General features: G+C 38.9%; 1 protein-coding gene across 1 annotated transcript in view; it reads left to right on the top strand.

Annotated features, from left to right (window-relative positions):
* cacna1db (calcium channel, voltage-dependent, L type, alpha 1D subunit, b) overlaps positions 1–15,037 on the top strand; it is a 67,195-nt gene that overhangs the window by 36,143 nt on the left and 16,015 nt on the right. Inside the window, exons 10-33 of the mRNA XM_063885395.1 lie at positions 2,086–2,170; positions 2,869–3,029; positions 3,148–3,373; positions 3,651–3,858; positions 4,081–4,201; positions 4,311–4,425; positions 4,570–4,630; positions 4,711–4,771; positions 5,216–5,357; positions 5,483–5,612; positions 6,523–6,582; positions 8,074–8,180; positions 8,349–8,436; positions 9,112–9,219; positions 9,301–9,353; positions 9,463–9,609; positions 9,895–10,096; positions 10,399–10,557; positions 10,723–10,833; positions 11,183–11,260; positions 12,055–12,138; positions 13,448–13,489; positions 14,479–14,607; positions 14,736–14,801. Of these exons, the coding sequence (XP_063741465.1) occupies positions 2,086–2,170; positions 2,869–3,029; positions 3,148–3,373; positions 3,651–3,858; positions 4,081–4,201; positions 4,311–4,425; positions 4,570–4,630; positions 4,711–4,771; positions 5,216–5,357; positions 5,483–5,612; positions 6,523–6,582; positions 8,074–8,180; positions 8,349–8,436; positions 9,112–9,219; positions 9,301–9,353; positions 9,463–9,609; positions 9,895–10,096; positions 10,399–10,557; positions 10,723–10,833; positions 11,183–11,260; positions 12,055–12,138; positions 13,448–13,489; positions 14,479–14,607; positions 14,736–14,801 (2,744 nt within the window). The remainder of the gene's footprint in view (positions 1–2,085; positions 2,171–2,868; positions 3,030–3,147; positions 3,374–3,650; positions 3,859–4,080; positions 4,202–4,310; positions 4,426–4,569; positions 4,631–4,710; positions 4,772–5,215; positions 5,358–5,482; positions 5,613–6,522; positions 6,583–8,073; positions 8,181–8,348; positions 8,437–9,111; positions 9,220–9,300; positions 9,354–9,462; positions 9,610–9,894; positions 10,097–10,398; positions 10,558–10,722; positions 10,834–11,182; positions 11,261–12,054; positions 12,139–13,447; positions 13,490–14,478; positions 14,608–14,735; positions 14,802–15,037) is intronic.

The following is a 15,037-nucleotide window of genomic DNA, read 5'->3' as shown; positions in this document are numbered from 1 at the left end:
TACTATGTCCAGAACATTTTGGCCTAAAATTAACACTTAATGATACTTTCCAGAATTTGTATGGTTAAAATATGTATATTTAGTACAGATAGCCTACTGTATGTTTTGAGTAAGACCTTTTAACACTTCCAAACTACCTCAAACATATCATTGAAATGTCTGTACTGCAATGTCAGCTGACATAAACTGGCTAATATACATTATAACTACTTAGCACTATTTAGGTAATAGTAGGTCAATATATTTTTATCTTTCTCTTTGCTTGTATGTGCCGAACAGCTTTCTGCTAAAAGTAAATCCTAAACTTTAATACTAAAGGATGGTCTTTTATCACTAGACAATATTACTGTGTGAACTTTACTGTAGCTATACTGGACATGGTGCCTGTGTCTGTACTGTAGTACTGTAGCTGTTTTGCTGTGCTTTCCTCCCTCTCTTGTTCTGTTGTGTACTGACTCACTGCTTCCTCTGCTGTCTGGCTGTGTGAACTGCATGTTGGTTACACCTAGGGGTCACGCTGGCTGACCTCACACAGAAGAAGAAAGGGAAGTTTGGCTGGTTCACCCAGTCCACAGAGACACAGGGTAAATGCGTTTGTGTGAGTGAGTGTGTGGGTGTGCGTGCTGTTTTGCGCATGTTCATGAGGACAGTTCATCTTGGTCCTGGAAGGCACCTCCGCTTGCACGTGCTTTGCTTATGCTTTTTTTGTTTGCATGCCCTTTGTTTCATTTCTCAAAATCTGATCCTCTGCATCCTCATTATAAAAGAATCAATTTTGGAATCAATCAGAAAACATGGACCTCATCATCCATTAGCAATGAACCCCTTTAGACTTTGCATTATGTTGTCTCCCAAGAGCAAATAAAGCCTTTGTAGTGAAATTAATCAGAGAGAAGTGTACAGAGAAGCAGTTTATGGGGAAGTGGCTTTCTATATAAGGAACAATAACAGGAAAGTGACAGCTCTTGAATATAGGTTAATATTTAGCATTATAAGGACACAGTAGTGTTTCAAGATATAGTATTTGTGTTTTTGCTAACACCTAGCTACGGTTTTCGAGTTGTCTGTCTGTAGCTTTTACAATATCTTTATTTCCCTTCAAGGACTTTTTTTCTAATTTGAATAAAACATCGACATGGACTCAAGAAAGACACAATTAGATTTTGTTCGTTGAATTTCGTGGTCATTGTGACCTCACAAAGGCGTTTCCTTCCATAACTCAAAAACTCGAATAATGACTGATTATAATTTTACATTATAATCTTTTCATTTAATCTGGTGACTATATTTACTACATTTTGAGTGAGTAGTAAGTATTTTTGTACATATCTCTCATCCACTCATTCTGAGTTTCATTTCATTTGTCATTTATAAAAAACACTTTTTATGTTTGTACAGTTTATATGATGTCTAATACGCTTTAACAATGAGACTATGGAACTGACACTAGTTGCAGTACACAGACCTGGAGCAAATAGTCTGACCAAATGTAAATAAACAACGACTCAGAACTCAACATTCAACCCGTAAACTCTTATCCGAGTGACTTTATTTGTATCTCAAATTATCATTCTTTATTTCAAATTGACATTTTTGTTTGTTTTTTAAATACATTCATTATTTAAAAAGTCCAATTTGACTCAGGTCTGGCATTATGTACTGCTTCACTGTTTATGCAGAAACCTTAGAAAATGCTGTATTGTTTTAGTGATTGTCAGTCTCATTCTTGAAGTAATTTAAATAATCTGTTATTAAGGAAAATCTGTCTGAATTTCCTTTGATGCAATTTCTATTTACACATGCATTTAGTCTCTTTTCCGTGGTTTGATTTGGCTTGTAAACTTTGTAAAACATGAAAGAAATTTCATCCGACATACCTTCAAGTGGAAAAGTAAAAACTGGAGAGGATCTTAATATATGACTTCATTGTTTAGTGATGGATTATAAGAACTGTTGGTTTACTGTCAGCTGTCAGCTGTAATCGGCAACCTGTACCTTCAGGACACCATCTTTAACCTTTTTGTTAACTTGACATTTTATCTTCTCACGTTAATCTTTCCTGTGTATGTGTGTGTGATACCACAGCGAGCATGCCCAGTGAGACAGAGTCGGTGAACACCGAGAATCACAACGGAGAGGATAACAAATCCCCCTGCTGTGGGCCGCTGTGGTGAGTGTGACTTATTGGGGCAATAAAATGAAGTTCGTAAAGTACAGGCAATAGACCTAGAGGCTGTTCTACATTTGTTAAAATGTTTGTTTGAACACAAATGCACATTTTGCTGACCTTTATTTAAATCTGCGTAATGTTTTATTCTTCCCAGTCAAAAAATATCTAAGTCAAAGTTCAGGTTAGTACCCTGGTACTGTATGTGAGTGCATGGAATATGCCTTCTTCATTCATTCAATTCAACTCATCCTGCATGGGTCATTCTTACCTCGTGTCTTAATTGTTCCAATCCTTAATGTTTTGATCTAACATTTTGCGATTCATGTCATATAACTAACCAATCATTGTAATTTGTAATCTCACTATGGTTTCCTTCTGTATTTTCCCATTTACTAAACTACAATCCATCCAAAACCTTTACATAGACAGCCTTTGTACTGTTTTAATAGTTGCAATACTGTGCTCCATGTTATTTCACCTTGTGTAACTGTATACGTAAGAACAATGCAAATATCAAATATATATGTATAGACGTTAAGTCCAAAGTCAGAAGAGGTGATGCCAAAATATCTTAAATTCAAGTAAATTCTCTGCTGCAGAAACGATGGCTTGTTGGTCTTATTTTGGAACTTAACTCTTCTGAATATGGCACCAAGTATTTTGACCATTAATCTAAAGTTGAAACATTTTCCTGTCAGTCGTCAGTGGAGGCGATGGAACCGTTTCTGCCGCAGAAAGAGTCGAGCAGCCGTAAAATCTGTGACGTTTTATTGGCTGGTCATCATCTTGGTGTTCCTCAACACTCTCACCATCGCCTCTGAGCACTACAACCAGCCAGACTGGCTGACGGAAGTACAGGGTATCTTCATGTTGATCTTTTCGCTTCTATTTGGTTGTAAAACATGTATTCAGCTCAGTTTTCTTTGAAAACATTGAACGTTGCAATTTGTCTGATCATGTTATCCTCTCCTCCCTAGATGTAGCCAACAAAGTTCTCCTGGCGATGTTCACATTGGAGATGCTGGTGAAGATGTACAGTTTGGGCCTGCAGGCATACTTTGTGTCCCTATTTAACCGCTTTGACTGTTTCGTGGTGTGTGGAGGCATCGTAGAGACCATCCTGGTGGAGCTGGCTGTCATGTCTCCGCTGGGCATCTCTGTATTCCGTTGTGTACGACTTCTAAGGATATTCAAAGTCACACGGTATGCAGAACTTTTAGGTTTTCCTCTGATATCAACAGGGATGCTCACTTATATAGGTTGTAAATTGGACAAGGGTTGACTGGATAGTCTCACATCTCAAAATCAGATTTAGTACACAGAAACTTTCCACATTCAGCTGATTAATTTCAGTATATGTGTGTGTGTGTGTGTGTGTGTGTGTGTGTGTGTGTGTGTGTGTGTGTGTGTGTGTGTGTGTGTGTGTGTGTGTGTGTGTGTCTGTCCTTCGTTAACTTGTATTTTATTCCTTCTTCTCCAGTCATTGGGCGTCTCTCAGTAATCTGGTGGCGTCTCTGCTAAACTCCATGAAGTCCATCGCCTCCCTGTTGCTGCTGCTCTTTCTCTTCATCATTATTTTCTCCCTGCTCGGCATGCAGCTTTTTGGGGGAAAGTTCAACTTTGACGAGACTGTGACCAAAAGGAGCACGTTTGATAACTTCCCCCAGGCCCTGCTCACTGTGTTCCAGGTGAGTGTTCAACTTTATTTCCTTTAATTGGCAAATAATAACATCCGCTCACAGGTTTCTGTTCAGAAGATGAAAACGCTCTGCAGGCTTATTCAGTCTCAATCCTTTGTCTCTTAGTCGTTCTCCGTGTGAGTTCATTTTTGCATCATGGTGGACAGTTTCTTTACTGGGTATAAGAATAAATGATTGAAATGGTTTTAACTCGATATCATTTTTTGCCAGATCTTGACAGGAGAAGACTGGAATACGGTGATGTATGACGGCATCATGGCGTACGGTGGTCCCGCGTCTTCTGGAATGGTGGTCTGCATTTACTTCATCATTCTCTTCATCTGTGGAAACTGTATCCTACAAAATCACACACTCGTTTGACAGTGGATGTTCCATATTCTTAAAGCCCAGATGTGTCTTTGATTGTTGGTCAGTGTTTCTTCTTTAAGTCACATGACCAGACATTCTACTGAACGTCTTCTTGGCCATCGCTGTGGACAACCTGGCAGACGCAGAGAGCCTCAACACAGCACAGAAGGAGGAAGAGGAGGCCAAGAAGAGGAAGAATAGTATCAAGTACACTGAAATATTTCACATTTTAATTTCCGTTCACATTCAGTTTTATTGTGTGTATTGTCACATTTGTTACAAGGACTTTCTTTTGGCAGAAAAAACGGCCTTCTGCCTTGTTAGTCACTCTGTTTTATCTGTCTCTCACAGAGAAGCGAGCACAGACAAGAAGAGAGTTGCTATAATAGACATCAAGGATGGAGACACCAAGGTAAACTCTAGTTCTAGTTTGATTTAAAACAAGTTTTTATCTCAGTAATTTAACATTTATATTGTGTCATCTGAATGCAGTTGCCAGCAGAGGCGTTGCTGGAGGAAGACAAGGAGACGTATCCTGCCATCGACACTCCAGGTAAAATTAACCTGTCTTTAATAACACTGGGATCGAAAATGAATCCAATCAAGTTTGTTGTGTTTATTTTGTAGCTTAGTGTTTAAAAATGATTTGCAAGATTCAGCAAGACACTTCATTTTATTCGCAGACGATGAAAAGCAAATGATTTAATAAATCAAATAATTTCAATCTAAACTGAAATATAAAAATATGTAAAAACGACTCATCAGCAATTATCACTGACAGTGAAAATATGGATCAAAAAGACGATTAAAACTGCACATTTATCTGAATATTTTAATTACAGCTGTTCGGAGAGTAACAGTTTAAAGCGGTAAATGTTTAATGGCATACACATGTTGTTTCTTCCAGTTGCCATGATCATCCAAAGTGAAACTACATGAATAAATGAGGGATTGTTTTCGTATTAAGGGGGATTCAAATCATTTTGCTTCCCAGCAGGAGGGGATGAAGAAGATAATGAAAACCTCCCAGAAGTCCCGTTGGGGCCCCGCCCCCTGAGGCTATCTGAACTCAGCATCAAAGAAAAGACTCCGCCCATCCCGAAGGGCAGCGCCTTCTTTATCTTTAGTAGCATTAACCCGTGAGTCTCACACACTGATATTTATAACAGAAACTACTCTAATATTTGTTCAAGCTGAGGCAAAAGCTCAAATTCAAGATGTGTCACTAACCCAACCTCGTTGTTTACCTCAATTTCTGCTGTAGGTTTCGTGTTTTCTGCCATAAACTGATCAACCATCACATCTTCACCAATCTCATCCTGGTCTTCATCATGCTCAGCTCGGTCTCTCTTGCTGCTGAAGACCCCATTCGCAACTCTTCTGCTCGCAATATCGTACGTAGAAATCCACCTGGACTATAGCTAATAACTGTCTTAAAAGGCTACCCCACATATTTTACACAATGTAGCTGTAGCTGATAATCAGCCTTTAGCACAGCAGACATTTTGAAACGAGTAACTAGAAAAAGCAAAGATGTAAATAACAAAAACATGTTGGCTGAATTCCCTTTGGTTGCTTCAATGTCAGTGTCCGGGGTTGCCTTTAAAAAAGTATTTTTGCTCAGGAAGTTTTTCTTATTGTCAGCCTTGATAAGAGTTGTTTGAGAATATCTAGAGGCCAAGGAAAGGGGCTTCAATGCTTCCTTTCTAATCTCCTTTAGCATAGGCCACACTGGACAATCCTTTACCAAAGGAGAGGGGATAATGCCACACCACAATTCCACCAGGGTTGTTGTCCACAAGTCCTATTCCTTGTCATTATTAGGGTTAGGAAAGTGCTTTTTTTACTTAGGACTGCGACTTGGTATGGTGCAATCTGTCATACCGCCATGGTTTATTTTTGAAAAAAGTAGTTCATCTTATAAACACCATCAGCTTGAAAATAGAAAAATTTCTGCTGTGAGAAAGGCCAATGGATAACATGATTTTTCAAACTATACTCAATTAACATTGACATTTTACCACTTGCCTCAGTAGATACACAATAGCAACATAGAAATGAGCATTTTGATGATGGGACATTGGTATTTTAACCCGTACATGAGAGGCGAGGCAGTTGTCCTGTTTGTATTTTTTTTCTTAAAAGCCTCAACACATTTTGTTCTCCCCTACTAACCAATATACTGCAACAATACTGTATCCGAATCTTGTTTTGTCCATCTGTGTTAAATGATATAAATACTGAATGTTATTGTGCTGTCTTGGAATGACTTGATGACTTGAACTTGTGCATTGCCTCTTGCAGATACTTGGTTATTTTGACTATGCTTTCACCGCAATCTTTACTGTTGAGATCCTGTTGAAGGTAAATGAGCTTTGTGCTGTGTTGTGCTGTGCTGGGTAGAGCTTCAGTAACCCTGCGTGCTTATGTCACTCTGATTGCCTCCTCAGATCCTAGGCTATGCAGACTATGTCTTCACTAGTATGTTTACATTTGAGATCCTTATTAAGGTAAACAATAAAAAATAGTTGCGCTGACTCAGCAACAACCCACCACTTCCAAGCTTGCCACATACGTCCTCCCTCCCTTCATTTTTGTCTCTATAATTATTGTGCAAAATGGCCGCCTGCTTGTCTTGTTGTCATGGCGCCAATAGGTTAAAGTGGAGATCATATATTTCGGCAGATATTTTATTGTCTGTCAGTCACTGTCAATCACGGCCCACTTTCCCTCTTCATCCTCGACCAGTTTATGGACCAGTGGCTCTCCAGAGTATAACTATTTGTTGGGCTAAAATATAACCTTTTTAAAAACTTTTTGAGGACAAATCAATGTTAATACCATTTTTTTCAAAAAACAAACATGTTTTTGATTTGTAATTAGAATTGAATTAGAAATATTCTGCACTGTGGAGAGATGAACTCGAACTTGAACTAACATCAAGCTTTATATCCAACTGCCTGATTGCATACTGTACACACACACCTGACCCAAAATAAAGTCCAAATAAAGACATCTTCAAAAATTGTGAACCATTTCCATTAAGTTTGCTGTTAAAATTCAAATCCCCTGCCTGACCCCTTTGCTCGCTGCATGCCTGCACCAGGTAAATCTCATGTATTATGGCGTAAGCCTAAAATTCGATCAGGAAAGGATTGAAAGGCTTAATCCTATGTTCCTCGTGCCCTGTCTGAACACTTTGTGTTTTATATTGTCTTTCTGTGTGTGTGTGTGTGTGTGTGTGTGTGTGTGTGTGTGTGTGTGTGTGTGTGTGTGTGTGTGTGTGTGTGTGTGTGTGTGTGTGTGTGTGTGTGTGTGTGTGTGTGCACTAAAAATGCATGATTCATGTGATTCAATGATTGTGATTCCAAGCTGTTCGTCTATTCATCAATAAACACTTAAATGTATTTTATTTAAGTTAAAAAATATTAAACCAAAAGTGAAATATATATACATACTGCTCAAACCTATAATGGCCTACAGAATATTAGAGGTACCAATCTTTGTATGTGTGTGCTTGCCCTAATTACATAACATGTATTAATAGCTCAATTTAAATGCAGGACCATGAGCTGCTAATCTATTATATTGCGTATTGTTGTCATAAACACTACAAAATCAATGTCATGTAAGAGAATATTCAGCAAGAAAACAAAACAATTCAGTTAAGCTCTTTTAAGTTATTCACAAAATGTTCCCTTGAAAATGGACACTGTAATTAGTTTTACATAACAGGTCATTTATATAGTAACAGTCATTCAAATCCCATTTCAGCCTGTCTTGAAGCCACCCCTTGTATACTCTGGTGTTTGTGTTGTGCTCTTTAGTCCTGACTGTTTTGTCTCCTCTGTCCAGATGACAGCGTTCGGAGCTTTTCTTCACAAAGGGGCGTTCTGTAGAAACTACTTCAACCTTTTAGACCTGCTGGTCGTTGGCGTGTCTCTGGTATCGTTCGGCATCCAGTATGTATCTTTACATTCCTTTTTAAATGTTGAATTGTCATTGAGCAAATGTGTGTATTTTTGTGGTAAGTGTTGCTGTTTGTTCTGCGTCTAGCAGAGCAAATAGGACATACAACATGCCCTTATATCACTAAGCTGAATCCCCTGGTGTTTTTATGTCTCATTTAGGTCCTCTGCTATCTCAGTGGTGAAGATTCTCCGTGTTTTGAGAGTCCTTCGTCCACTCAGGGCCATCAACAGAGCCAAGGGACTAAAGGTCCGAATGAAAATAACAACACGCTTTGTGTTAGGGATGACATGAGTACCCACACTTTCAGACAAAGAAGATGCCAATATTTTCAAATCATGATAGTTCACAGACAATTTTCAATCCCAATGGAATGGTAATGGGATGACAGAAAACGTCTTTTGGGGTGCACGAAACTCACTATAAACACATTTAGGGGATGCATGGTGAACAGAGAGTAACATTGTGGTGCATTAAAGCTCTATTCAATAAAAGGGAGAATTGGGCAAGAAAATTATAACATTGTCATGATGTCTTTACTGAAGTCTTGTAAAATCAATTTTTTAGGAGAGAAACTTGAATAAATAGAGTTTTTTGATGGAGGTGTTCAAACAGCAATATGAAATGGATATTAGAGCGGTAACGAACGGTAATTATGAGTTAATTCTGTTTGGATGCAAACAGTAAAGGAGTGTATGTTGAAGTGCATGGGATATACAGCAATTTTTGTTTGTCTTTAACCATGGTAATGAATTGGTATAAAGAATCAGGCGATCAACAACTACAAATCTGGTAATCGTGACAACCCCAGGGTGCTTATCTGAATGTGTGTGTGTCTAGTAGAATTTAGCATGTATGCATCTTAGCTGACGATACAGTGCTGTGTATTCCTACTAACAGTGTGGAACTGTGTGTCCTTTGCAGCACGTGGTCCAATGTGTGTTTGTGGCCATCAGGACCATCGGCAACATCATGATCGTCACAACACTGCTGCAATTCATGTTCGCCTGTATCGGAGTGCAGCTCTTTAAGGTAGGGTCAAACGATGGAAAGTCAGATCGAGTGTAACCTGGTTACCACAGACACTGAGTTTCTCTGTTGTTCTTTTCCCAGGGTAAATTTTATCGTTGCGCCGATGATGCAAAGTCCAGCCCAGAGGAATGCAAGTGAGTATATATTTTTTTCTTAATGGTTTTCAACTCAAGACATTGGCCTACATGACTGTGTTCATGTCTGTGCGTACATGGTTTCTTTAATATTTACATTCATTTACAGAGGTACCTTCATTCTCTACAACAACGGGGACATGGCACTGCCAATGGTGAAGGAGAGGATCTGGTACAACAGTGACTTTAACTTTGACAATGTCCTCATGGCCATGATGGCTCTTTTTACCGTCTCCACTTTCGAGGGATGGCCCACGTAAGTACTTCTGTCTGTAAGTAGGTTTGATTATGAATAAGAGAAATAATAACTATAATATAACTATTTTATAATCCTTCACCTTTATCTCTGCCTGAATGAACTTTTTCATAAAAAGTCACATAGGCTACTGTAGAAAATGTAAGCGATACAGCCAAGTCAATATTGTCCATAATTTCCTTATCTTGTGAGTATGAATATGCTTAAAGTACATGATATAGTGTCTTTAAGCGAACAACTTTTTACTTGGATAATAAGTGTCAATTATCTTTTGTGTCCCTGCAGTCTGCTCTACAAGGCCATCGACTCTCACAAGGAGAACATGGGTCCGATCTACAACTACCGCATTGAGATCTCCATCTTTTTCATCATCTACATCATCATCATCGCCTTCTTCATGATGAACATCTTTGTCGGTTTCGTCATTGTTACCTTTCAGGAGCAGGGGGAGAAGGAATACAAGAACTGTGAGCTGGATAAGAACCAGGTAAGAGGGAGCTATCACTCTGGTGCCTTTATTGAATACTTACTGTATGTTGTTCTAAGAAGCATCAGTTTAATGTTTGATGATCTCAACTAAATGGATCCGGCTTAATAATGATGCTCCTTTTCATCATTTAAATGTTTTTGCTTTCAAAGATGGAAACTAGCCTACAAATGGTCAATTTTTTTGCTCTAATGTCATGAACCATTTACTATATTGTATTACTCCAACGAGTGCCTATAACAGAATTAGACATGTTTCACTTGATCATTAGTTGTTTTTTGTTTTTTTTGTCACCATCACAGCGTCAGTGCGTGGAATATGCTCTTAAAGCTCGTCCTCTCCGGCGGTACATACCCAAAAACCCTTATCAGTACAAGTTCTGGTATGTGGTGAACTCTACTGGCTTTGAGTACGTCATGTTTGTCCTAATCATCCTCAACACCCTGTGTCTGGCCATTCAGGTAACTAATATTACATTTTAATACTATCATAATGGTTTTTCCCAATAATTATTGCAGACCATTTACACAGTGTATGTCAATTAAAACATCATGATACTTAAAATGCACTACCCGTATTATTAGTAAATGTTTTTCTGATCAGTTTGTGTGCCTGTCTTTTTCCAGCACCATGGTCAGTCTCATCTGTTTAACTATGCCATGGACATCCTCAACATGGTCTTCACAGGAGTTTTCACCGTGGAGATGATCCTCAAGCTCATCGCCTTTAAACCCAGAGTAAGTCTACTTTCCTCTCATCTCATCTCCTTTTTCCATTTATGTGCCAAATATCCATTAGTTTCCTGAAACATCTTATTAAGAGTGTTTTTCTTTAGAGCTCCCTTTATTTTGAAGCTGGTAAAAGGTTCATGTTAGAGGTTTCACTGAAAGCCCTCCCCCGCCCTCAGACCCTCTTCCTTTCCTGGACACTGAACCCAATGCCTATGACTCCTCCTCCATATTACTCCTTATTGTCCCCTTCCAGTTACTCCTCACCCTAACCTCTCAACCTCTTATATTTCCTGAATCCCCCTCCTCTCCGGCCTTCCCCTCTCCCCCTGCTGGCTGTGCATGCTGCCATAATCAGGGCTATGTCGGGGACGCCTGGAACGTCTTCGATGCTCTGGTCGTGATTGGAAGTGTAGTCGACATCATACTCAGCCAGGTAGAAAGACGGTTGCATGAACGACTGTGTCATTCCCTCTTCCTGCTCACCCATTACGGCCGCCATGCTCCTTTTTTCCCGCCCTGCACATCTTTTTCTCCTATCCCTCCTCCTTGTCTTAATGTTTTAATTTTTGTAGGTTGGCTTGAAGCAATTTCTGCTCATGATTCAACTCTGTTGTATCTCTTTGTGGATTTAGAGAGGTGAAGTCCCTGCCCTTCCAGTGTCCCCAATGAAAGATTATTTTTTGGATATAGGAAAAGTATAATTTGATCCTGTTTGAATTGTGCCATGATTACATAGGTGAGGTTTGTCAATTAAAAGATTGTCATAGTAGTTTTATTTTGAAACCACACAGAGATCTTCAAATATGTATCAGTTACCTGTGCATTGAATGCCAACACATACATTATATTAAGACCCAACCCATATTAATAATATTGTGTTAAATTGTATGGTTTTAAGTCTATGGTAGCCCTTTTTGTCAGCCTGACACTTGGAATAATCATCACTTGAAATAAATCACTTGAAGATTCATGACCGTTGGTCCCTTATAAAACAGAATTTCAAAGCTTTCAAAAATAATATCACTTTAAATTAAACAAGTGAATACTCTGAAATAATCAGTGGCTGGAAAGATTTGACTTTAAACCTCACTCTTTTAAATCTAATCATGACTTTTTGATGTTCTTCTCTTTCTATCTTTCACAATCCTCTTCTTTTGCCCTTTCCTTCATGCTCTGTTGTCTTTCTCTTTCTTCTTTTCTGTGTGTCTTTGCCGCTCGTGCTTGCAGAACTATTTTGCTGATGCATGGAACACGTTTGATGCCTTAATTGTTGTGGGTAGCGTGGTTGACATTGCCATCACTGAGATCAATGTAAGTAATCACTTATAACTCATTCACCCCCTTCTTGAATAAGAGACTTTTGCTGTGGGCTCCTACCCTCCCAGCAAGAGGACCTTTCTCAAGCATTAGAGTTGCATTCAAATGACAACGTTCTTGATTAATGCCTAGTCTGTTCTTAACCAACCAACATCCGTCATGGGACAAAGGTGTGATTATGTGGCCTAACTGTTTAAGTACAACCCCATCATTGAGTTTATTATGACAACAATTGTGTTCCTCTCCATAGTCTTTAAATTTCTTACTTGAATTTGGAACGGTTTTTGAATGCAGCTTAAAATCATGTGATCATGTTGTGCCAATTGTTTGCTTGATCCAGCTTTATTTCAGCTAGAATGCGTCTTCAGGGCCACTCTGTCTGTATTCTGGCTTTCAGCTGCCGTTAACACGGAATGTATGCTTGCTGCACTCTTATTATTTTCCAAATGAATATGTTTGTTTTTCCTGTTTGTCACTCGCTACCAGAAAACCAGGATTTAAATACAAATACAGATGCAGGTGAAGAGATGTGTTGAACAGCTAAGGTTGGGGTAATAATGTGTTTTGGCAGAAGAAAAGCTGTGCAGGTGTGTAAACGTGATGCCATGGAGCCGAAAAATATTTTTTCCTTACTTACATTGAGAGAGGTCTGTAAATCAACACAAACGAACACTTCAATAGCCCTCATACTAATCATTAGGTAACATATAGTCTCAAAATGCAGAACAGCAGAACAAGTTACCGCCTCCAGCTCTGTATCCATTTCCTTTAATACATTGCAAAGGATGTAACATGCAGCTCAGGAAAACTGGAGGGAAAAAGTCTACAACTTAGTCTGATCCTAAAAAAAAGTCTAGGGGCATCGGAGCCACTGTGAGATGTTAGGTGAACATGTTATGTTGACAGTAATATTGTAAAAAATAGTCTAGCATATTCCCTTAATATGCTTTTTTCCTTATATTAAATTTCAACAGCTACTGTAATCATTAAGGCAGTTTAGAGAACACATTTTCCTGTGAAACTGAATGCTTGTTTTGTTGCATGTGTGGCTTCACTGGAGACGATATGTGTAAAGCTTTTGCATGGAAGGCTTTACGATGATGCTGTTCTTGTTTGTGGTTTAAGTTGTAATGCTTTGTAGTCTATTAGGTGAAGGTGTTTCAGACAGATTTTGAAAGTGAAATATGTTGAATATTCGAAGGTATCGATGATATGTGTTTCATGCAGCATTGGCTGCTGAATGATTCAGTGCTGTGAAGCTGGTTTGTGTAACTCGGATTAACTTTAGGCTTTTGGTTTCAAGTCGACAGCCATTCCAGTCGTCAAGGTGATAGTGGAGCCCGGGGTAAGACAACGATTGAAGCCCCCTCGCCATTCTGTGATCACCAAGCATCAACATATTATTTTTTGTCACTCTGTCGCTCACTCACTTATGAAACCATTGAGATGCTTTATGCTGTCACTTATACAGTTGTGTCATGGTTTGTGATTGAACTCTCAATGTTTGTTTTGTTTTGAATCCAGCGCGTTTGTTGCATTTTGGCTCCAGTTTCATGGTTTAACTAAGTTTTCTTTTGTTGAGACCCCATCCTGTTTAGGTGCATGGCATGAACCAAACGAACAGAACACACTGTTTGGCCTTTTTGTCTCATGTTTTCATGTCAACCTGGCTTGCCTGGGTGTTTGTTATCAGATGACCAACATTCTGTCAATAGACTATGTTGAGTTTCTTGTCATTGGTCAATTGTAAAAACCCAATTACAACTTGTCCTTTGTTTTTTTGTCTGTGGACTGCAGATGTTCTGTCTGTTGCATGCTTTGTTATAGGTTATACAGAGTTAAATGTGGCGTACGTCCTACAGATCTGTTGGTCCTGGCATTGTGATAACACACTGTCACTCTGCATGTGTATTGATTGTTGTCATTTCGAAGATGCCGAAGATCACATATGGAAAGATTTCTTCATAACCGTTTCATACCACTTTTATGTTAGCTAATATGACTCTAACATGATAAATGAAAGGATGCATGCATGTCTGAAAGCATGAATGAAACAGTGATACAGAGCTTTATCCATGCTGTGTTTTGATGTTTTACCTACACCATAAAGTTGGAATAATTTGGTTTTTAAACACATTCCTTTCTTTATTCCTACTTTATTTTCACTGTAATATGTTTGAAAGTGATTGATCAATAACAATCTGAGAAGATATACACTTTACCTATCAAGGATAAATCCCGTTGTCACTTCATCATTTCATGAGAAGTTATTCCAACTTTATAGGCAACAGTGTATTTTCATCCTCTAATCACTTCCAACCTCCTCTGCCTCAGAATACCGAGGACAGCGCTCGTATCTCCATCACCTTCTTCCGCTTGTTCAGAGTGATGAGATTGGTCAAACTTCTGAGCAGGGGGGAGGGCATCAGGACTCTGCTGTGGACCTTCATCAAGTCCTTCCAGGTGAGGAGGCAACATATGCAGCCAATAAACATCCCTCTTGAATCTTTAAAATGATAAATGAATCATATAACAGATCATTCTTGGTTTCATAGATCTACTCGTGTCTAACTCTTTTCTTTATGACTCAGGCTCTTCCCTATGTTGCCCTCCTGATAGCCATGCTGTTCTTCATCTATGCTGTAATTGGGATGCAGGTAATATGATCTATAAGTCTGTTGGTAACCATGCAGGATTGCGTGCCTTGAGTGAAAGTTTTCATTGCTTTTAATTTATCACCCTTTCATTATGCCTATATGTTCTGGTTAGGCCTTGCATCAGTTCAACGTCCCATTTTTGGGAATATCTGGAGAACACCTCCAAGGATTGTCTTTTAATATTGCACACACGTCCACTTTGACTCAAAGAAACAGCTGACTACAAGTTGGGTGAT

Source organism: Eleginops maclovinus, chromosome 1 (genome assembly GCF_036324505.1).
Source record: "Eleginops maclovinus isolate JMC-PN-2008 ecotype Puerto Natales chromosome 1, JC_Emac_rtc_rv5, whole genome shotgun sequence".
Classification (NCBI taxonomy): domain Eukaryota; kingdom Metazoa; phylum Chordata; class Actinopteri; order Perciformes; family Eleginopidae; genus Eleginops; species Eleginops maclovinus.
The sequence above is the reverse complement of the archived record's forward strand: the minus strand, read 5'-3'. Positions and strand labels throughout refer to the sequence as shown.